The 23,481-nt window shown below is 42.4% G+C and overlaps 2 protein-coding genes across 3 annotated transcripts in view; both read right to left on the bottom strand.

The window, feature by feature from the left end:
• Positions 1 to 2,889: 2,889 nt before the first annotated feature.
• BCL10 (BCL10 immune signaling adaptor) lies at positions 2,890 to 8,130 on the bottom strand. 2 transcript variants are annotated; one of them, XM_061354403.1, is made up of 3 exons: positions 8,036 to 8,130; positions 4,468 to 4,756; positions 2,890 to 3,405 (listed from the first exon to the last, which is right to left on the bottom strand). In XM_061354403.1, the coding sequence occupies exons 1-3, from the start codon at positions 8,114 to 8,116 to the stop codon at positions 3,038 to 3,040; spliced, it is 738 nt and encodes a 245-aa protein (XP_061210387.1). In that variant the 5' UTR covers positions 8,117 to 8,130; the 3' UTR covers positions 2,890 to 3,037. The 2 variants fall into 2 exon arrangements, with proteins under 2 accessions (XP_061210387.1, XP_061210388.1); XM_061354404.1 differs by lacking the exon at positions 8,036 to 8,130 and adding an exon at positions 5,525 to 5,915.
• A 3,535-nt stretch (positions 8,131 to 11,665) lies between these two features.
• Positions 11,666 to 23,481, bottom strand: part of DDAH1 (dimethylarginine dimethylaminohydrolase 1) — a 55,772-nt gene continuing 43,956 nt past the window's right edge. The window contains exons 5-6 of the mRNA XM_061354401.1: positions 16,651 to 16,794; positions 11,666 to 16,230 (exon numbers count right to left, since the gene is read on the bottom strand). Of these exons, the coding sequence (XP_061210385.1) occupies positions 16,114 to 16,230; positions 16,651 to 16,794 (261 nt within the window). The 3' untranslated portion in view covers positions 11,666 to 16,113. The remainder of the gene's footprint in view (positions 16,231 to 16,650; positions 16,795 to 23,481) is intronic.

Raw genomic sequence — 23,481 nt, 5'->3', positions numbered from 1 at the left:
CTGCACATGGCGAACGGGATCCGGAGGAGGGAACAGCGGGGATCTCCACGCCAGCTCCGTGCGCCCCGGAGTTTCTCCGCTCTACGGACAGAGACAGAAAACCAGACGTGAAATCGAGACAACCCCCGTGTCTCCTTTCTTACACCTGCACGGAGACGTAGAGAGGAAAACACGGTTTCCTTAGTGTTCGAGCACTGACCAGAACAGAGCAGATGAAGCCACAACCATCACCTCCCAGTGCTGAACCAGACACGCGGGCTGTCCTTACCCAAACAAGGCTTCTCAAACCTGGTGGAAAAAGCCTGTACCGGCCTTCCCTTGTAAACAAGGCCCATATTATCTACATCAGCTAAAATTCACCTACAAGGACTGTCAGGTCCCCTGGTACCACAAAAGCAGAATAAGGTCCAAAGAATGGGCTTTGGTTCTATAGGATTAATTCATTTACTGTAAGGATAAACCAGCTTATCTCTCATAGTCTATACTATGACGGTTATTTTGAAAGAAACCCTATACACAGAGTTTGATGAAAGCAACCACACAGTAGAGCCTGCAACATTTGCAGATCCTTTTCTGAATCGTTCTCCTCATCACTTGAGTATTTTCTTTCTCCTTCCCTATTAATAAACCAAATCTTACGTTAAGAATTCAGTCAATATATGCATGGCTGGAAGCAGCACTTCTCACAGCTTGAACAATTGAGGGCATTTGAAAACAGACAAGCAAGACGCAGGTTAGCAATACTAGTCATGAACCACATAAAGTGTAGTTAAGCAGCAAGGCCTTCATTTTATACGCATGTTTTCCCTATACACTGCGCCTGAATGCAGCCCCACAGGCAAAGGTGTTTCACATTAAGTCAGCCTTTGCACCAAAGACAAACCTAACGGGACAACAAGAACAAAAGCCACCTGCACACACCAACCTAAACCCACACCTCCAGACACCAGCATGAACTGCTCTTACACCCTGTGCATGTTGATAATGAGGAAGGCAGACAGGAAAACAGGCAGTTATACAAAAGAATTTATTCCAAAAGTTGTGATAAAAATATTTCCATTTTTAGAAAAGAAAAAGCATGTTAACAACCATTTGGTAAGATAATACATTCATCAAAGCCACAGGTTTACAGGCTGTGTGCAGGAGCGATCCCTGTATGGGGCCCTGATGGTTGGATGTCAGTCTGCAAGGCAGTCTTCACCCAGAGCTAATGCTGTTTCAGTTAAGGCCAAGCTTGCTCACTGTCATCCACTGACAAGAACCCAAGGAGGGACCCAAACCTGAGCACAGCTCTTCAAGTGGTTACAGTGGGTATTTAGACAAAATTCTAGACATCTCAAGTACATGCAACTACAGTTCAGGTTAATGGGAAAGGGTGATTTAAGCCTTCCCTTAATCTCATGTTAAGAGAGCAAAATTTTGCTTATATATTTAGGCACTTAACTCCCAGAGTACCTTCTGAACCAAGCACTTTTGTTAAAGAGCATTTTTATCATCCAGGCAGTCTCATGACTGGTACAGAAGAAAATCAAGGATTTTTATAAACGCTGAGCAGAAGCCCACATCTCTACTGAATGTAAGCTATTCATATACTAAGTATGGAGGGTAGCTGAACATTGCAGTTTATTTTAACCTACTTCCAAAACCAGAGTAAACATTATGAAGAAACAAAACAGAGGCTGCACTGGGGTCCTGCAGATGGTCTGTCTCCACAACAGAACACAGTTTAGGAATACCACCTGGGTTTGAATTTGAATAGAATTACGCAGCTATAGCCCTGCCTGAGAGCCAAAATAATTTAAAGCCTTAAATAGAAACCTACCCTTTGATATGCTGAAAACACCCCATGACTTTAAAGTGTAATGCAGAATGTAACCGTACCCATTTCCACATTATGAGTTTGCCAAATAATTTTAAAGTTATTGTAGGCCAACTTTGAAACATGATGACTAGAGTGTGAGAGGAATAAAGCATGTTACACTGTGTTAAGAAATGAGAACCTTCCCATGTTGAAATAGTTTAAAATGCATTTGACTCTAAACAATTTGAAATGTAAACCCATCTATCTGCTTTGAAGAGTAGGTATCTGAAGTGCAACATTTCCAAGAGTCCTTCAGGTATGGACATGTTCTTGCTACAGGACTCCTCTACTTACCTACTGGGACAAAACATACAAGCTTTGCTCCTTAACAGCATTATACAATAACATTTTCTTACAGACCACATGATGCTGTTACAGCAGTTTACATTCCTCTTCCAGTACTGAGAATTTATATTTAAAGTGCATGTCAAATCAGAAATCTGTCACTAATACACAAGAATAATATGCTAAGACTTGTGGAAGTATATTTGCTAACTCAAATCACTGTGATACCGAGTGCCTTTTGATTTACCAGTAGGATAAAGCTGAGACAATTAAAAGACCTCTTGCAAGTGTAACTACAGATTCGGGTTTTCAGTTTGGGTTTTGTTTTGTAAATGGAGCTGCACACACCTACATAGAAGGCAAATGTTTCTCTGTAAGATAAAGTTTAATTTAGTAAATGAGTTCAAGCTTTGTGGTAAGTAAGTTTAAGCTTTTAGTTCAGGAAGTTATTTTTCAATACTCAATGTCTTTCCTAACCATGTTTCCCAATTCACCTGTCATGAAAACATTAAAAAAAAGTAGATTTGTTAAGTTTCTGTAGGAAGAAAAAAAACCTGCTTATGTTCCGTATCTGCAGCTAACTGAAGTATTAAATACACTGGTTTAAAAAATAACCCTTTGCTCATATAATACTAATACCATGATCTTATGGAAAAAAAAGCTCCCAGAGAACATTAAATCTAGCAGCTCCAGTCACCAAATTATAAAAAAAAAAAAACCCACCAAAAAACTCCCCCAAAACAAAACAAAAAAGTTAACTCCTTAAAACCAGTAAATGGATTGTTACCTCTGATTTTGCTAGTTAACACTTTGAAAACATTGCTTTAACCTTTATGAGCCATCATACAGAGTTTCAGTACCATCTGGATGAACAGACAAAAGTCACTACGTTCATTGTGGCTGAACAGAACGTGATCTTAAAGGCAGAAAGCAGTTTTCACTTGAACTACTACATGGTTCTTGCTGCTCTGCCTGGAGCTCTGGGGGGAGTGGGGGAGCACCAGGGTCTCCAGGCCCTGGAAGGGTGGCTGAGAAAACAGCACTCTCTGCGTTTCCCATCTCTGTGATTGGTAAATTCATTGAGTGAAGAGAGACAGCAGACACAAACGCGGCGGTGCTGTGATCTTCTTCTGGGTGATGTATCTGGGTAGATTCTTTGTCTTTTGTTTTATCAAAAAAATTAGATTCATCAGAATATGATCTAGAAAGATTATTTGTTCCTCCATACAGTGAAGTCATACAGGTGCTACAGCTTAGACCTATGACAAAAAACAGACTGGAGTTAATTACAGTGTGGTGGTGCACTTTTAAAACTGTGCTCTGATTTAGTATCAGTAAGATTGTCAGAAATCAGTTGTCTGTAATTTTAACATACAAATCTCTTCATCTCACCTGTGACATCCCAATATTATTAACAAATTTAAAACATGCAGGTTATCCAGGATGATGTGAATGATTTCTCTGGATCAGCCATAACAAAAAACACACCATAATTTAAGCTTCGTTTTAGGAAGTCACTTTAGACCTCAAACCCATCTTTTGATAGGTTTTTCTCACTGTGTTCTTCAAACTCCTAAAAGCTTCAGCTACGTGGTTCTGCTCCAAAGTGGACTGCATTTAAAGGCTGTTTTACCTGAAAGTACTATTAGAATGTACTTCTTCCTTTATTTCTCTTCTGATGGGTGTGGAAGGGGAAGTAAGGGTTTTGGTTTACAGGGCTTATACTTTATCTGCCTTAAAATATGAGTACATATAGTCACTTCAAGCTTTGTGTGTCAACAAAATCTTCCTGTCTGTTTCAAACAACACCTGCATACACTTAGAGAATCTAATTCTAAGTTCTGGCACTGAACACACATGGGGGAATTCCCCTCAGGTTGCATATGCCAGCTTATCTTCTGATGAGGCACAGAGCTTAACAAAACCAGAGCATCCTGCCACTGTAGCAAATGGCTTCAAAAGAAATGCAAGAACCACCTATTTTGAGTTCCTCATAGAAAACAAAACTGAAATGTGAAGGAAGGTATCATAACAACACATGATAGGTTTTGGATTGTTTTTTTTGCAATTTGTTATTTATGATGTGTTTGGATAGTAAAAAGGCAGAGCCAGAACATGTGCCCTACGATCTTAAACCCAAAGAAACCAGTGATATTTCCAAGATTGTCCCCCCAAACATAGAAAGGGGAAAAAAAACCCCAAACCAACCAAACAATCCCATCTGTACTAAGAAATGTGATCTCAGTAACTGTTGGAGATTAATTTTGCAAACCCTCCAAATAAAACTTATGTCTTAGAAAATATTATTTTAAACTTCTTACCTTTGAGAGCTTCAAGTTTTTCATTTTTGACCTTCAACACTACATCAGTTATCCTTTGTAACAGGAAGTTTTGTGTTCTTTCCCGTCTGATAGATTCAATCAAAGCATCTAGTCCCTTTGGGTTTTCTGCCAAGTAGTCCAGTAACTTCCCAGTTTTCTTCCTACTGGAAGATCGAGAAGAAATTTCTTCTGTGTCCTCTCTAGTGAGTATTTTCCTTGAACGTAGGTAATCAAAGTGTCTCTCGGCTATGATTTTATCGCATAGGTAAGGACGCATCCTTTCCAACGCCTGAAAAACAAAACAAACCAGTATTAGCCAGTCTCTCCATTTATTCAGAAGCCTGTATTTGAAACCTGTATGATTCTGGTACAGGTTAAGGAAACAATTGTTAAAGCATCTCCTCCTATACTGACCAACTTATTTGTAGTTATTGAAACAAAAATATTCTTCCACCACCTTGTTCAGAGGGTGCATACAAGAATGTCACCAGGATGTAAATTCTACTCATCTTCTTTTGAGCTGTACATTAACAAACCTGCTTGATACCAACACTGGAACAGAATTAATGCACGTTTACAACACTCTGGTTTCAGTATCTACTGTTCTATAAAGATAAGAGTCACAAATGACATCTCTGTGCTTGAAAAACAAGCTCTTGTTTCATAGGATACCACAAAAATTGTCAGTTTCTCCTGCCAACATTTTTCACTGTGCAGAATTACACAAGTCAGATACCCATGAGCTGATTATTACCAGTGTGAAAATATAAAAGAACACCCACAGTATCATTTGATTTAGAAGAATCAAAAAAAAAAACCCCAAACCCACAAAAACTTGAGCACCAGAAGAAAAAGCACCTTTACATAAAGCCATGTGAAGAGATGGAAAGAAATAAATCTTCTTTCCTGAGGGAAGTATTCAAATAACCTCCTACTTTTTGAGATTCGATTCCATAACAGCAGCATTTTTAAATTAACAGTTTTTAAATCACTGCCTTACAGCCATTTACTAGCTTAGTAAATAGAAGCAGAAGAAAAGCTAGATATAAAGACTTACTTTAAGACAAATTATTTCAAATAGCAAAATCCTGTCTGGCATACTGGTGCTAGGGAAAGCACCAATAACTCTTTAAAGAAAAAACTTCCTGTACTGCTCCACTAAGTATAGCAGAGGTTAAATGTGTTCTTCTAGTTGCTCTTTAGGATCCAACAAATACCAAGCTAACAGCCTGCGGTTCCACAGTTGTTAAAGAAAACATCAGGTGAGCCTGCATGGAAGATAAAGGAAGACCTCTGGTCGTAGACTATCACCACTAAATTGTAAGCCCAAAAATGAAAAGTGCAGCTCCATGGTGGACCATTTAAGTGCAAGAAGCACTCCCCCCCCGTGCATAGCAGCTGCGTGTTCCCACACTTTCCCATGTACTGGTGGATGAAAGGATCCAGTCAAGAAACTGAATCTGCTTTTTTTCCCCATCCAACAACCAGATTTGTTACCCAATCCAGCTGAATGTGCAGTCAGACTGGCATTACTGGTGGCGTAACAACTACAATAAGAGCAAAAGAGTGCAACAGTACAGCTTATATCAATTTAGGCAGCTCTGGAAGTGTCCAATTTCAAAAAGCCCATGACTGAATGGTTGCAAATGTAAAAGACAATACAGATTTCTTCAGCTCCCATGGAAATGACATCCTATCCCCAGAAGGGTCAGTCAACAAACTCCAAAACGTAAGTCCGTCAACGCTTCAACATTAAAAGAACAGAGTTGTCACTGAACAGAAAGACTACTGTGTTCTCACTAACATCTTCCAGTAATGAGTCTTTCACTGTATGAAGTGTGTATGTTCTGAATTCCCCTCTACACACTCCTCAAGTTAACAGTTTACGAGGGACAGAAATAGTAAATATATTAAACCAGAAGCTTTAAATGTACTTTGCTCTGTATCAAGGATTTTGCATGGCTCACTGCCTCCTTCCCATGTAAGACTCCAGCCTTTAAAATTCCTCCTCTACACAAGCTTAGCCAGATCAAGTTATCTGTGTAAGTCACCTTTCTGAGGTATGCTGTCACAGAATGCACACAGTACTTCTGGTAACGCAGCACTGGTGTTTGAAGTGATGTTACCAGAGGCACGTGAACGGCTCTGAAACAGCAAAGTGAATGTTTACACTGAACCAGCACTTTGTATCATGAAACTGCAACATCTAAAATATGAGAGAAGCAGCTCTGAAGTCATATTCACTGGACTGTATTTTGATGGTAAAATCAATGTTATTTATTTCTGCAAATGAGGCTTTCATCAAGTTCCAGTTATTTCCAATTACTATGGGATACCCCATAAGATTAAGTATACATGACCTTCTATGAGATGCAGCTTTGAATTCAGTCACTGACACACTGACATAGAATCATAGAATAGTTAGGGCTGGAAAGGACCTTAAGATCATCAAGTTCCAAACCCCCTGCCATGGGCAGGGACACCTCACACTAAACCATGTCACCCAAGACTTCATCCAACGTGGCTTTGAACACCGCCAGGGACGGAGCATTCACAACCTCCCTGGGCAACCCATTCCAGTGCCTCACCACCCTAACAGTAAAGAATTTTTCCCTTATATACATATCATGTTCATATATTCATACATATCATGTTTATACATATGCCTGATTTATCTTGTTCCTATATATGATTTTTTTTGGTGTAACAATCAGATGCTGAGTATTCCAGTACTACCTTGCGGCTCCACAGAACCAAGTAGTAAGTTGAAAAACGTGCCTCACAAACCCATGACAAAGCATTTAAAGAAAATTATGTATGGATAAAACCAGTAAAAAACCTAAACCCGACCTCCAAACATTCTTTATTATACTTTAAAAAGCACTTAAACCCCCGAATAAGTCAAACATAGGACCCTAAATTTACAAATAGAAGCACAGCTAGTAATAAGTGATAAATTACCTTTTTATTTCATAATTAAACAATTGCTTTTTGAGGTTGGTTAACATGTTGCTTGCTTCCCAGCACAGATAACTTAATTCCAGACTGAATCGGGATGAAGTTTTTTCCCAGATTCCAGACATCAGTGAACAAATAGGGAGTGTGGGGTGTGTGCCTGATACAGAACAAACAGCCTCACAAAATTATCAATAGTGAATCCAAATATTCACGCTCTATGAGAGAGACTCTCACTAAGAGAAGCGTGTGCGTTTGTTTGCAGCTGCTGCCCTCCGGACACCACATCCCTTACCGCCCGCTTCTACAGTGCCCCCGTGCCCACCGCGGTTTACGGGACCGCCTTGAAGACCAGGCCCCGGCCGTCCCAGCCGCAGGGAGCCGCTGTCCGCCTGCAACCGAGCAGCGCCGGGGTCGCCGCCTCCGCCCATGTCCCACCTCCACGGAGCGGCGGGGAACCCCGCGCGGCGCAGCTCTGCCCGCCCCGGCTGCTGCACTCCCGCCTCCGCGCCGGCCTCCCCCGCTCGGGCTGGCGTTCCGACGCGGCTTCCGCTGCCCCCGCCCTGCTCCGCCGCTCCGCGCCCTCCGGCCTGCGGACGCAGCCACCACTTACATCCTTCTTCACCTCGGCCATCTCGTCCTCCGTCAGCAGCCGCCCCGCAACGCACGAACCCGGGGCCGGGGCCAACCCCATCCCCAGCCCCTCCATAGCAGAACCCTCCGCCGCCGCTGCGGGATACCAGTCAGAGTCGCGCTTCCGGCCAGAGCCCCGCCCCGCTCCTCCCGCCTACCAATGGGCCGTCAGGGGAGGCACGTAGTCCCGCCCAGCGGCGCGTGCGCGAAAGGGCGGTGCTTCCGCTTTTCCGCCGCCGATTGAGCCGAGGGGGTCCGGGGAGAGCCGAGTGGCCTGAGGCGGGCGGGGTTTCACCCGTCAAGGGCTCCCTTCCTGTGGGACAGGCCCACGGCGTTGCCAGCTCTTCAATAAACACATTGGATAGCGAAGGGGCTGCCTAGATCTATAAAGGACGGTAACCACTGTTGCCCGGTGGCGGGGCTGGCTTCTGCAGAGCCGAGTGCCGTAAGCCATAGCCAGCCGGGCTGGCTGCCAGCAAGGACCCGAGCGGCTCCATTCCCTGCTGCTGCTGCTCACCAAGAGCTCCCTCTGACTCACCCACACCAGCCCTGGTTGCTAGCCATGTGGCAGCACGCCTCTGCTCACAACCCAAGTCGTTCCGTGGCGTTATTCCCTCCTTCTCGGGAATTGCTGCCTCTGCTGTAGTGCATTTGAATTACTCAAAGCTCCATATCTCTGGATTAAACATCCGAAATACAGAGTAAACGAGTGTTTGTCTCCTGTTTTGCTGCTCACAGGGCTGCAGGGCAGGCTGGTGTTTGCAAGCCCAAGTGCCTATGCTGATTTTCCCTAACCTGTGCTAGACACCCATATATATGGAAAGGTTTCAAATTCCCTGATGATTCCAGTGAGTTGCTTGCAGCACGTCTGAGAGAGACACAGGCATCTTCCCAGCCCCTGACTCCCATCCTTGCTCATTTAACTAAACGCTTTGCAAGTCCTCCTCTTCAAGGTGCATAATATGTTGTAGACATTGCTGGCTCTCTTCAATACTGCTGATGAAAACAGTGATCGTGCATTCTGGATTTAGTGTATTTTATAACTGTGCTCAGTGAGAGGTGCAGTTCAAAGACACATAATGTCTGGAGGGTTAGGCTTCTGGATGCCTGAGCCACGCATGGGACAAACTAAAATGAATTCACTTCAGCCATTGGGAAAAGAGCACATAAATAGAGAATACAGGAATAGAATATATTTTAGCAGACTTAATGCCAATAAACCCTAACAGGTTTTAATGGTCCAGGCAGCTGGTAGAAGACTGCTCTCTGCATGAAACTCATTTCAGGAAGTTAACATCAGTCCAGTATTAAGAATGTTAAGAAAGTTAAGAACTCAATGAAGAGCAAGTTGGAGATAATTTATTTCAAGGGAGCAGGGAAGATTTTGGACACTGCATTGGTTTCACAAGTGTGTACATATGTAAATGTCTATCTAGACTACATTTCTAAAGCAAATTTCCAAGTGAGATTTGGAAACTGCTTACACCTCAGCTGTTCAAATCTTGCATGGTATTGGTCCTAGAAGATGGTATAATGCTGCCAGAACAGTTTTTGTGAGAAGAGCTTGGTTGGCTTTTCAGAGCAGTGACTGGCTCCAGGATTTCTTCCCCCTCTGCCCTCATTGGTCACCTTCTTTCCCCAGGCAGCCTGTCGTTACTTCAGAGCAGCGGCCTCCACCTCGGTTCCTCCTGTGTTTCCATCCCATTCTGCTTCTCAGTCCTTACCCAGGGGTCTGGGTCCTGCCCCAGGACCCCCCTGACCCCTGTGCAGGCAGCAGGGCTCTGCACCCGCAATTCCTTAGGGAGGAGGAAGAAAGCTGCCAGGCAGGGAGAAGGGACAGTTTGGGTCAGTTACAGATCCAGATCAGGATCGAGGGCCTTGCCCAAACTAACTGGATATCTACAGCTACCAATGGCAAGTTTTCGAATACAAACCTATAGCAATTAACCTACAGCTAGTGGATTTTGGGGTTGAGGTTGTTGAGAGCATAAGAATGATGCAGGAGACTGTGACTGATGCTATTTTGGCAAGACGTGCTTACAGTGGAGTGCGAATTTGTACATTGGAGAACAGAAGTCTCTGTTTGCTGAAGTAATATTCTACAGCTAAATGTTGCAAAGGGTACTCCTTTTTAAACAATAATTATACTTTTGTTTTTGAATGTTTTGATATTCTCTTAATTTGGCAAGTTCTATAGCTTTTGTTACTTTTAATTATTGCCATTTAGAAAGAAATTCAAGTAAATTGGTACCAGCTCTCTCCTGTAGGTAGGGGTACACAAAGATGCATGTAAATGGATTAATCTACTGTATTAGTTGCACCAAGCTAAATATATCCACATTAGATGCAGCACTGATTTAAATATGTTAGTATAAAAATCATACTTTTAACCAGTGTAGCCATGAGGGATGAAGGGAGATTGTGAGGAGAGAGCAGGGGTGGCCATGAGGGAAGATCATGAGGGGACAGGAGGGGTGGCTGTGAGGGGAGATCAGGAGGGGAGAGCAGGGGCAGGCATGAGGGATGGCCATCGTCTGTGAGGGGTGGCAGCTATATAGCGTGGGCAACTATGAAGGGGCAGATGAGGGGTGGCTGTGACTGGAAATCATGAGGGGCAGCCATGAGGGGAGATCAGTTCACCCTTGGTGACACGGGTTAGTGGTGGGCTTGACAGTCCTGGGGTAACGGTTGAGCTCCATGATCTTAAAGGTCTTTTCCACCCTAGTTGATTCTATGATTCTAAATCAGTACAAAGGCTGCATCAGCCCTGCTTCTCCAGCAAGAAGAGTATTAGATTATGGTTTGCTTAAAGTCCTATTACTGTCAAAGCTGTACAGTCTGAAAATGTCATTCTTTTGCTACAATACCGTTAACTTAATTTGGGTTTCTTAAAAGGTTGAAGCAATATTGAGGCCCTGAACAATCTTGGATTGCCACAAGGTGGCACTGGAGGCTCATTAGCACTACCACACGCGTCCATGGAGCTTGGAGAGTAACTGCATTGTCTCCCGAGATCCTTAATCATAGTATCATAACCTAACGATATTAGAGCACAAGTGAACAAACAGAGATCAGCCCTACGTGCGCTATTGTAGCACACAACAAGCAGTACTTAGATATAAAACATGCGACCACTTATGTTACCACAAAACAATGTCTGAAATGTAGCCACCTCTATTGATACCCTGGGGGAGAAAAGACAAGAGGGACGCGAATAATTCAACCACAGCAGGCATGCCACTAACCCTTTGTAGTTTCACCGTTTGTAACTGACAGTAAATACAGGGACCACAGAGAAGATACCACACTACAGTAACATCTTTTTAGTTATCTTGGACAGTAATAAAATCGACTCACAGCCATTGTATCTAGAACACATAGGCAATATCCCCTCTCTCTCTCTTATTCTTAAATGTAGAGTCTAAAATCATTGTTTGTTTCTAAAGAGTCAAGAGGTCTTCTAACAAGCTTAAAGATTTTAGCCCTAGTGTCTATAATTGGCTTTATTTCTAGGCATGTAACAAGCTTACACAAAAAGATGGCATGAAACAGTATTAAATTAAATGCATATGCTTTCAGTTTCAAAACAAGAGGCAAAAACTACACAGTGCACAGTACAACTGACACTTTATTCCTTCATGGTGGGGATATATAATACTGAAACTGCAAGAGTCACAAAAAAAAAAATCAAAGTGAAACTTCTATTAGAACAGATTATGGAATGTATTGATGGTTTTGGCACAAAAAGTAGGGGAATATATACTGATGCAACAAGGTTTTAAGGTTAATGAAATGTAACACTTCTGTGTTCAGTAGTCATATTTGTGCACTGCAGAACAATACAACATAGAACAGTGACTAACACGATTCACATGCAACTCTATTCAAGTTACATCACACGTCCAGTTAAAACTTCTCTGAAAATACACGTGAGGTCCAACAATACTTTATTCACAATCACTGAACAAATACCATTCTTTAAGCAGTCTTATCTTTTCAGCTTCCTTATTGATAAAAGCAAAAATAGAGAATCTAAATAGTAAATTATTTTCCTCACATGGTTCCATGTGAACACTGATGTTGTTTATCAAAGCAATTTGGCTCTGACCTCATTGATATAATGTATAAGAAGCTGAATGAAGTCAAAAGTCAGTTCATGCCCAGTTTGCTGTGAACAAAGAGCATTCTGTGCACTGACTTTTTGGTTTTAAAACTGGACATAGTGTTGCCTATGAGCTCTGTACCTATTACGTGGAATCACCAAAAAAAAGCAAAGCTTAGCTTCATACAGTGGCGTCTATTGAATACCAAATAGGAGTTGTATTAGCATGGAAAAGACAAAAATGCTGAAATGGAAGAATTCAAGTCTACATTAAAAGATACAGTATGCATTCACATTTTCATTGCAGAGAGAGACACTGTAATTCACATTCTGGTGAAGAAACCCATGTATCACAGTTCTCCCTAAACTCTTAGCAAAGATAACGCCCATAAAAGATCTATAATGCACACCGTAGCTCTTTCATTTGAACTGAGCTAAACTGACTGATCAAAGGAAAAAAAAAAAAAACCAAAAAAAAAAAACCCAAAACCAAACCCAAATACCTTTGATGAGTAATTCAAGTCCCATTTCTGAGCTATTAACCACCACAGTAACTTCTGCACTGGCCTGCTATGTCATACAGCCTGATAGTCATCATTGAGTGCTTTATGTGGGCAGCTATTAGTGTTCAGTATCTCATCTCCTTTTTTGGTTTGGGATTTTATTTTATTATTTATGTTAATCAAGGATGATGATTTATATCAGGCATCCAAGAAATGTTCTGGTGACAAGTTGTACAGGATGCCCATTACATGCATATGTATCGCAGCAGAAATGTCCTCACAACTTAGTTCTTTCTTTGGGCGACAATAAAAATAGTAAACAGCAAAAACAAGAAGCACTTGGCATGATTTTAGTTTTTAGTACCATACTGCAAATACAGAAACTGCAGTGCTCTTAATGTTTTTACTTTATAATGCCAGAAAAATGTAACACTAAAAGCAGAGAGGTGAGGGCAATCCTACTAAGCAGCTTAGGTAACTTTGGGCATCAGGCTACAATGTAATCCAGAATGTCTATGTTAGGAAGCTATGATACCTAATGAGACCAACAGAGAGAAATCGGTGTGATCTAGAGCACCTAAATTCTGTGCCTGAAGTTAGACAGTTTGAATACTACTTGAAATCATCACCTGAAGGAATTCAGAAATCCCCCAGCTGCTCCCTGGCTCTTTCTGTATATCAAAATGCAGCCTTGAAGGCAAGGAAATCTAAATAGCAATAGGTGAAAGAAATAGGTGAAAGACTAATCTCTCTGTCAATACAGATGTTTCTCAGCTCTGAGACCCTGACTCCCCCTGTCCCTCCCATGGGGAGCCAGGGGAATTCATTATTACCTATTCTATCGCTTTCAGGGACAGAAGACATCCACCACAGATGTTTCTCTTTTCTGGAGTAATCTTCAAGAAGAGGAGTTACCCTTGTCACTCTCTGGATCTATACCTCCTGTTGACAGTCATTCTTCCAGCTCAAAACAAGTCACCTGAAGCCAGAGTGGTCCCCTCAGCTTCTCCCTCCTCTAGGCACCTACTCAAGGAGGGAATGAGTTTAGGATAGTCCACGGGGGGTGAGATACATTGAAGTAAACAGCAAAGAGGGAGGAGTACAGAAAAGGAAGACTCAAGTAGGGTAACTGAGACAGCAGAAGGCAAAATCACTTGGGGTTGAAAAAGTGCTCATCATGGTATAAACTAAAAATTGGAATCTGAGGAAGAGAGAGACAGATAAAAGGGTGGAAGAAAAAAACAAAACAAAAGCACAACAAAGTCTGACAGGTGAATTGAATAGAAATCCCACAGCTTAACACTGTCCCAGTGTAGCTGGATGCTCTGGCTCTCTAGTCAGAGGAGGGAAGAGGACTGAAGGACATAGAAGGCGATGAGGCCTCAGGAGGTGCATGGAAAGGTCAGGGAGGATTCTGTTCCAGCTTTGTATGACAGCTCCCACGGCTGCATAGGTTTTTAACAGAGTACAGATTGTCCCTAGAAGGTCACAGTTAAACACTGTAGGGTCACTTTTTGGCACAAAATCTTTAACATCAAGTAATTCTAAAATGCACTAAGGGAAGATAAACAGATTCCCCACTACAGTGTTTACATCAGTAGAGCCTGATCCCCTGGGTCAGGCATAAATGATGGTGCTTGGGAATGGAAAAGAAGAAACATTAGAAGAACTCTTTGGAACAGCATGCAGTCATAAAAACAGCACTTGCCCTTTGGCTGGCTAAAGACTTCCTTTTGGACATGCTGTCTTTTCACATACATTATATTTGCTCATCACTGCTCTCTCGCTTGTGATATCTGGTGTCATCACAACATACAGCATACCCACAAAGCATCAGATATATTTGGGCAACTGCCAGGAGGTTTCCTCCTCATTAGCCACCAAGAGTAATTGAGAGATACACTGAGAAGTACCTACGATATGAGTGTTTGTGTTTCCTCCCTTATGACTGCACAAAAAAGCACGCAGGTTTCCAAAGGATATCCAAGTGTGCGCTCGGTTTGCTTTCCTGCAGACCACGTTGCCTGAGCCCCCCATGCTTGCTTCCTGCTGTACCTTAGCAACACACAAGTGGTTCAGGAAAGGTGGAGGAGATATCTAGGAAGTTGATAACATGTTCAGATTATTCCTCAGTCTCAGGAGAATTCCCATTACTGCCTCTGTTTGCAAATTTCTCCATCCTTAGTTTAGAAATGATTTAGCAAGAAGCATGTGAATACAATGGTGTACTCTTCACTTTACTGTGGTGAAAATAAAGTATGACTCAGTGGGTAAAACATGTTGTGGAATTTGCTACAAAAAACATATTTGTTTTAACTGAATACCACAGTAAATATTCATGCAATTAAAAAAAAATAAGATGGTTATTGTTCCAAGAAAAACTGCCCCAAGGACAGATAAAGTACAAAGGCCAATCTTTCAGGAAAAAATAGCTTCCCTTATTCATATGCATAATCCAGGAATCACTGTCCTTCAACTCCTTTTATCACCCTTTTCTTTTGAATTTTGCTACTAAGTAGCCTTCAAGAGGAGAAAACAGAGAGAGAGAAATAAAAAAGCAAAGAAAGATAATTAAACCCCTTATATTTTAGATTACTTTTTCAGATTTAATTTTTCCATTAGCATCTCAGTCTTTCATTTTTGTGGTCTGGGCTCTCCCTAGATTCTGGCCCTTTTAAAAACTCCTCTTCCATTCTCACCAAATTGAAAGTCATGGCATTAGCAGCAAACTGGGACCTGAACTTGCGGGATGTATCTTGTATGGCTGCAGTACTCTGTCGTTCATGTTTCCCAGGCAGACATTGCACTTGAACACTCCCATCGGAGGGGACTTTTTCCGACGTTGCTACCTGGCATCTGAAACTGATTCCAGCCACAACTCTGCCCAGCAGCATCGACATGATATGGCCAAGACAGTGAGCACAGGCCACTGCTCACTGTTCTAGCTAGTGTTTGGAAAGCTTCTCTACCACACAAGATACCAGGTTCATGAACCCACTGAGTTCTCTTCAGTTCCCCCCCGATACCTTGCATCACTGAAAGTAAAGAGGACCAAGGAAGTCAAAAAAGCAGCAAGGAAGCAAGAGAAAAAAGACAGGAGAAGAGGACAGTGTAAAGACAACAGAGGTGCTTGAAATGCTGAGAATTGGTTTTCATAAAATTTCCACAGATATGTTATATCACTACAGCTGGGGGTTAGCCACTATAATTGCCTTCTGCTAGCCCATGGGACTAACATGCTTCAGAGTTATGTGCCCCCAACAAACCGTACAGCCACCTTAAATACCATCTGCAAGGACATCATAGAAATACACAAAGCAAAAAATTTGTAAACAAGGGTTAGTAGCACAGTGGTACAGTAGATTGTCAATAAAAACAATAAAAGTGTGGATACAGATTCGTCTACCTTGCGTGTAACATTATTGCCAGTTACAAGGGAGGGACTCTGTAAACTCATAATTCTGGAGTTTTGTTAATAAGCACAGAGCAACAGGTAAGTGACCCATCTATTTTCTCCAATTCCGTGTTGGCTATTGGGATCAGCATGTGGTCCTTCAGTTTTTCAAATACCTGTTCAGGAAAGAAAATGGAAGAGCAATCATTACACTTTACACCTCTGCTTTCCCTTTTCTCTAAGGATTTACAGAATGAACAGGATTTATCAGCAGGGGCTAAGCCATCTCATCATCTGTAATCAACACTAACGTTTACAGTGTATGTAGCGTTCTGGCTATGGGATTCACACACATCCATCCTGGAGTGAGAGAAACTGCTACTACATCCACTTATGCAGAAGAAGCACCAGGGGCACAGGAGACAAAGTAATTAAATCAGTAGTGGAGACGAGAACAGAGCCCAGGCCTCCCACCTTTTGCCATCTGGTATTTCCATGACTGGATACAACAGCCCATTCTGGAAAGTACCTGACTTCAACTCCCAATAACTTCCCAGCAATGCCAGGATGCTGGGGGTCTCCCAGGCACCTCTCACCTTTGCACTCTCTGGGTACTCCTCAGGGGCTCTGTGCAGCAGGACATGACCTTTGCTGGGAATGTTTAAATAGATGCAGTTAGCAGCAGCATCGTCGGGCACTGTCAGCTTGTCATAGCGATGGTCACTCATCTGTTGCATGGTCTGCCAGATGACACAAAACACAGCTATTTAGACCAAGCACATTAGCAGCCCTAAACAACTGGGAGAGCACAGCCTTAAAAAAATAGCTCACTGTGATTGCTAAGTCATCCAAGGGCCATTTTGCTATGCAGCAACTAAGACCTCTTTTCATCTCTGCCCTTCAAGGAAGAATCTACTAACCCTAACTGAAATGAGCAGTAGAAAACCTTTGTGAATGACTCCTGCAAGCAGCAGGATTAAGCAGGGCATGCAGTAAGCATCCTCTGTGGGTTTTTTTCCTCAAGGAATGCACATTAAGTATGCAAAACTCCTGCACACACTGATAGACACTGTAGGTACTCAGCACCTTCAAAAAATAAAACAGCCATCATTTGGTACTTACAAAACTAGCGTGAATTAACACAAACAGGACAGGAACAGTTCCCAGCTTGGATATCAGCCCAATCTTAATTCTTTTCAAGGACCTCCTTTCTGCTTTCCAAGCAGTTACTCTTTCACTAAGCACCTGTCCCAAGGGGACAACACAATAACCTCATCAGAACAGTTGAGCTGGTGGGTTTCAGAGGCTTAGTTTATAAATATAGGGCTCATACACAAATTTGGATCCTGGCTGGAGAGACAGAGACTCTCAGCAGACAAGAGGTATAAGATACCATGTTTTGGATCAGGCTCAGCTTTTTAATACAGATGGGGAAAGCCTTTTCCCTATTGTACCATTCCAGCTTTACCCTGACAGAGACTGAGACTAAGACAGAAGTGAACAGAGCTCAAAGTCAGAATTTCAGTCCTACTAAAAAGCTGAGCAAATGCTAGTGTTCCAGTTTATCTCCTAGCCCCGCAATGTCACCACACATATTGCAAAGATGCAAATAGGAAGAAAAGGAGAAAAGGCTTTTTTTTTTTCCCCTCTTTTTGGCTTAAAAATACACTAAAGTTTTCCTAAAAATAAACTGTTATTCTGTTACCAACATTTTTCAATTCCCTTCTCAGGGAAACCCCACAGATGTGCAATGCATAACAGAGAGCAGACTTTAATTTTAGGCACAGCTAAGTTTAGCATTAACCCATTTGGAGGTCATTCATTTGTACTACTTCTCATTCATAAAAAAATACTATATAGAACTGAATTATACTGAGGATCTACAATATACTGGGAGGCAACAAATCAACTCCAGCCTGAATAAACCTACAGTAAGTAATTCCTTCATAGATCTGGATGCATTTTTCATGCTGTAGCCTGAGTCATCGACATCCCACGGAGATCATGAAACTCACAGTGAAGAATGCCAGGCATTCTTGGGGAAGCTTTATCAGATTGTCATTTCTTGTTCCTTCTGAAGTTATGAAACTCTCCCGAGTTCCCAAGGTCACATCTACCTCCATACAAGGTTAATGTGTTTTTCTGGGGAAAAAATCCTTGCACCTTTACTTCACCGGATGCATTTTTATTACTGTGCTTACCGTGGTTGTTTTCCTAGTTAGCATTTTGTTTCTATTATGTTGCCAAGATGTACTTTATTACGCTTCCCTTGGTGCTGCAGACATCTATCAAGCAGGCGACATGCCTGCACCCCCTGTGACTTTTTCTCCCTGGTAGTCAGGGCCAGCAGACTCATCCGCTACCTGCAGCTTCTTTTTTCTTCCCTACATAATCTTTTTAAGTGCTGATTACGGAAACATATTTACTAAATCTGCACTAAAATACATGTATCAGTAGAGGAAAAGCTACCCCACCTGGATTTCCCTCAGCTCCCAAACACTTGAGCTTTCTCCAGACCCCATTGGAAACAGAATCCCAATATTGTAAGTTTTCTGTAGGAACAGCTCATTCCTCAGAAATACATTGTGAATCACTGTGAAACATTTCCATATGAAATTATGAACGAATTCTTAAGCAGAAGGGTACGAACACATCTCCCATTGTTTCACTTCCACAAAACGCTGAAGTGAGAACCCAGCGGCAAGCACGTTCGGAGGGTTGCTTTCAAGAGTGAAAAGTGCAGAAGTGGTGGCTGAATTATTTCAGAAACAAATGAGGAAAAATACGAGTGGTAAATTGAGATGAAGCAGCACAAGAGCTTGAACAACACCGCAAGAAAGCATTATTAGCAACTGGGGGTTTGACAATACACAATTACCCTCCTCCCTGTCTCTTAAGATGAGAGGAAAATGGCATTTGCAAGCTTTAATTGCTGTTACAACTCTGCCTACATGTTACGGTGAAATTCCAAAAAGCACTGTGTTGAGAGTATCCAGGCAGTAACACCCCAAGCCTGCCCCACAGGCAAGCTCTGGATGCAGCAGAAATACACCAATACAGTGTCATTTTAAAGATCCATCGGGTTTCCTGTATTTCTAGTATATAAAGTCGCTGGGCACATGTACCTGGCCAGATAGGTCTCCAGGACAGAAAGAAAGATAAAAGCAAGGTCCTTTGATTGCATGTTCTATCAAATACACCCCCCAAAATACATGGATTTGGGGAAATAACAAGTTTACAAAGACTAGTGCTCACACAACGCGCCTGCGGAGCGCTGGCTTTCTGCCCACAAACTGCACAGCCAGCTACGTGAAGAGCCAGGCATTTCCCGCATGCCTAGTTTCTCTGGGAATTTTCTCCTGCCTGAAGAGACTAATTCTCACTGCGCATTCTCTCAGCCCTTAGTCATACTTTCCTTGTATTGAAGTCATTCATATAGCCTAAAACGACTTTTCTATAGTTTTTTTAGTGCGTCCTCAGACAACTGAGGTAATGGATAGCTCAATAATCCTAAATATGAAGCAGCATTATGCATGGAGGAAAAATGTGTGTGCATCTAGGGCCTATTATCACTGACAGAGTTAAGATGACCACATGCATTTTTAAAACAGGCCAAGCCTAGTTACAGATTTTCCCTTTCCATGAGGAAGGGCCCAGCCTGAGCCCTGCTGCCACCCAGCATCCACAGTGCTGCAGGACAGACAGCAACCAAACCAACCACCACACCTGCAATGTGCCTTTATCTCCAACACCCCACGAGCAAACCCAAATATATAGTGAATGTTCCTCTGCCAGCATGGCAATGAACACTGCACTTAAAAACACCCATGTCACAGTGACAGAGCTGAAACCAGGACACAGGGGAGCTGAAGTGCAGATTTTCAGGGCCTGACTTTGATTATCCCCTGGCCCCCAACATTTAAAAGAAAAACCAAACCTAAGCACAAGTCAAACACATGTACCTTTACACCTACAAGACCATTCCCTCACCAGCTTTCAGCTACCCTTTCCTGAATCCTTCAAGTCACAGTACTCTTCAAAGAAAACTATTCACTTTAAGATATTCTTTTCATCTCATCCTTTCTCTTTCTTTCCAAGTACATTAAAGTCTGGCCTGTTTTACACTGATGCTTATGTAGCATTTGTGCCTGGGGTACAGAAAATAGTGCTGGTTACCAAACCATTTCTTTTAAATGCTTGGCAGAACCTGGCAGAGCTTCCTTAGTGCTGCATAAATGGGGATCTTCAGACCCATTTGAGAGGTTATGATATCCCACTTCTGAATCCTAAGACAAGGACTGGAAGTGGCCGAGATTTGGTATGTGGCTCTCTGGAACCTCAGTTCATTAGCTGTCATATAGAGTGATCCTAGCTACGGCTCGCTTTTGAACCTGTGCAAGGTAGCTTCAGAGTTCAGACACACACTGTGCAAGCAAGCATTTCTTTTCCTCTTTTTTTTTTCCTGAACTTGCTCCTTGGATTTACACCTCCTCTGCTTCTTGCACTAGAAGAGACAGTGAGCAATTGATCGTTGGTTGCCTTTTCCACATCATTCCTTATTTTATAGGCACCTATTATCCCACTAGTTGTTGCTTTTTCAGGTTCTAGTCATAGCTGCCTTAGTGTCCTTAGGCAAGCTATTCCAGGTATCTGTCTATCCTTCTTTCACTTTTCTGCATCTTTCCAGTTCTACTCTTTTTTTGGAACAAAGGTACAGCGCATGCCAAGTACACACAACAGCCAACATGCAGATGCACCACAGCTTTAATTAGTGGCATAATGATGTTATTCATTAAAGTTATATCTAACCATTCTATGATTTCGTTTTCAGCTGAGCTGGCAATGTCAACAAGCCCAGCATCTTACTTCTGTAGTAACGACAAGTCAGAGCACATTATTTCATATGTGATGTTCACATTGTCATTCTCTCTGCCCCTGCTGCACATCACTTTATGCTTATCTACACTGAATTCCATTCGCTCTTTTATTGCCCCGTCTCTGTCTATTAAGTTCCTTCCTCACTTCTTCATATTTGAAGAAACAATTGGTACTGGAGAAAGAAAACAGAAGCCTTAGGGTTCAACACAAGAAAGTGCAGGACAGAGAGGGACTGGCAAGCTATGCCACAGTGCTACTCGGCTGGTGGAGGGACTCAGCCTGCCATACCAACCATGCTACTCAACAGCTTCTCAAGAGTTTCCTTCAAGTGTAAGAGTGCCAACAGTGACCATAAACAGTTAGCCAGCCTGACCAGAAGGGACAGAAGAGCAGAGCTGGAAAAGTCAGTGATCTTGCTTGAACGTCAAGATCTATGAGGAGTGTCATCTCCAAAACACAGACAGGCAGGAGAGAACAGTGGACAAACTCAGTAGGAAGGGGACAAGACAGCCACTTTGAGCAGCATAAATCACAGTGGAATTATCTAAATCTTCTTGTCAGGTACCGAAAAGTGTACTAGAGATACAGGATAGGACAGCATAGAGCCTATGGACGCAACTGCGTTTGAGATCTATTTGAAACCAGCAATGCCCCAGTCTGCCATGGTCAATGTGCTAAATTTCTTAGCCCATGTACAGCTAGATCATTACTCTAATTTTCACCTACCACCCACACTCTCAGCAGCTGGACTCTGGGCTTTTCCTCCCTGCTGCACCCTCTCAGTCATGTTTTCCAGAACACAGAGCTCTTTAAGCAACGTCTCCCACCCTGCTCCTCGTCTTTTCCTGGCGCAGGACACCTTTTGCATCACCGCTGATGTGACAGGTCCCAAGTGCTATTCACGTGCATACCTGTGCTGCCCTGCCCCTCTGAACCACATTACATCATGTCCATGCTGTCACCTGCCTGCCAGCTCTGCCCAAAGAAACCACAAATGGAAACCAAATGGAAACCACAACCTGAGGAGGGGAAAAGGAAGTGGCTTACATGTGCTGTTGCATTCAGTCAAGAAGGCGAGAGGACGAACATCCTGTCTTTTGGAACAGGAACCCAGGGAGAGAATAGTCACAGGAAAATAAAGTAGCAAAGGAATAGAAACATGAGTCCCCATTTACACAAGTCAAATGACATCTTCTCAGTCAGCCTCTGACCCAGCTCCTGTGGCTGACAGCCTGACTGGTGACGACAAATATGTATTGAAAGGGACACTTTCCTTGCCCTTTGAAAAGGAAAATAAACCAAAATAGATTAATCCAACAGCCTTTCTTCTATATATACTTTTGATTCTGTAACTTCCAAAAGACTAACTTCTGCATATATACAACTGAACAGTGCTGACACTCACAGTGTGTTTATTATAACATTAACTTTTAATCAAAAGAACTTCTAATTAAAAGAAAACCACAACTCGTTGCCTTTTTAAAGTAGCAGGTCATCTGGAACTCAGTGAAGACCTGTGTCCTCTGAGATGCTGCACACTCCTGATTAATCAAGTAATGGAAAACCAGAAGGAGCTAAAAGGAAAATGCACAGAATTTCTACATTTTCATATTGTAATGCTGAGAACAGCAAATTCCCATTTTTTAAATTTGGGGGCAAGTTGTCAATTGTTCTCTGGATTTCACTACCCCTTCTCTGCTGCTGCATTACAGGAAAGTTATCGTTCATCTGCACTTGCTGTTAATTCCCTACCTGATGTCATCCTCTTTGGGTTATTAATATTAGTAATCATTTCCACAGCAACCCATTGTGATATCGTAAACAGAGGATTATGACTTCATGCGGGGAATAAGCAGAGGCACAAATGTTGAATTTTTAAGGAAGAAGAGATAATGTTTTCATGTAAACTTGTGCATTACTAGAAAAGACAGACACTACACAGACAATCGGAAGAGCAGATTTAGCTGAGCCTTTTCGTACTGCCTGGAGGTACAGGCTGCTTTCTAAGAACACCAGATAGTTGAAGTTTTCCCTTTGGTGCCACTTCTGGATGCACTTCTGTGGCAGACCTGGGAACCCCTCAGCTTTATGCAGGCACTATAACCCTTCTCTCATGCAGAGGAACAGTACTTGGCTTTTTAAAGCTGGCACACTGCAGAGACTTCGGTCATACAAAATGGAACAAGAACAAAAGGCATTTAATCACAGAAATGGGGGCAACTGCCAATGCTAGAACAACTCCTAGCACCCAAGTCTTTAAAAGCACTGCTCTCATCAGAGCGTTGGATACAGACCAAGGGTCTAGTTGCGCAAAAGAGACTCCTTTCTATTTTATCCTTGTGATGTGGTTTTGATAAACCTCCCCTGACCTCTGTCAGAACAGCTGCATTTGCAATAGCATCCTTTAGGGAATAATTTGGGGGATGAATGAACAGCTCCACTCCCAATAGAAGATATTGAATGGGAGAGTTAAGAACAAGGCAGTCCAAACTTTTATCAAAAGCGGATGGAGGGGGTGGGTGTATTCACTGAAGTCATGGTACTGCACT

The sequence above is a fragment of the Neopsephotus bourkii genome, unplaced genomic scaffold (assembly GCF_033783945.1).
Source record: "Neopsephotus bourkii isolate Nb327-2 ecotype Australia unplaced genomic scaffold, CSIRO-AGI_Nbou_v1 NB_739, whole genome shotgun sequence".
NCBI lineage: Eukaryota > Metazoa > Chordata > Aves > Psittaciformes > Psittacidae > Neopsephotus > Neopsephotus bourkii.
This window is presented reverse-complemented; position numbering and strand designations above follow the sequence as displayed.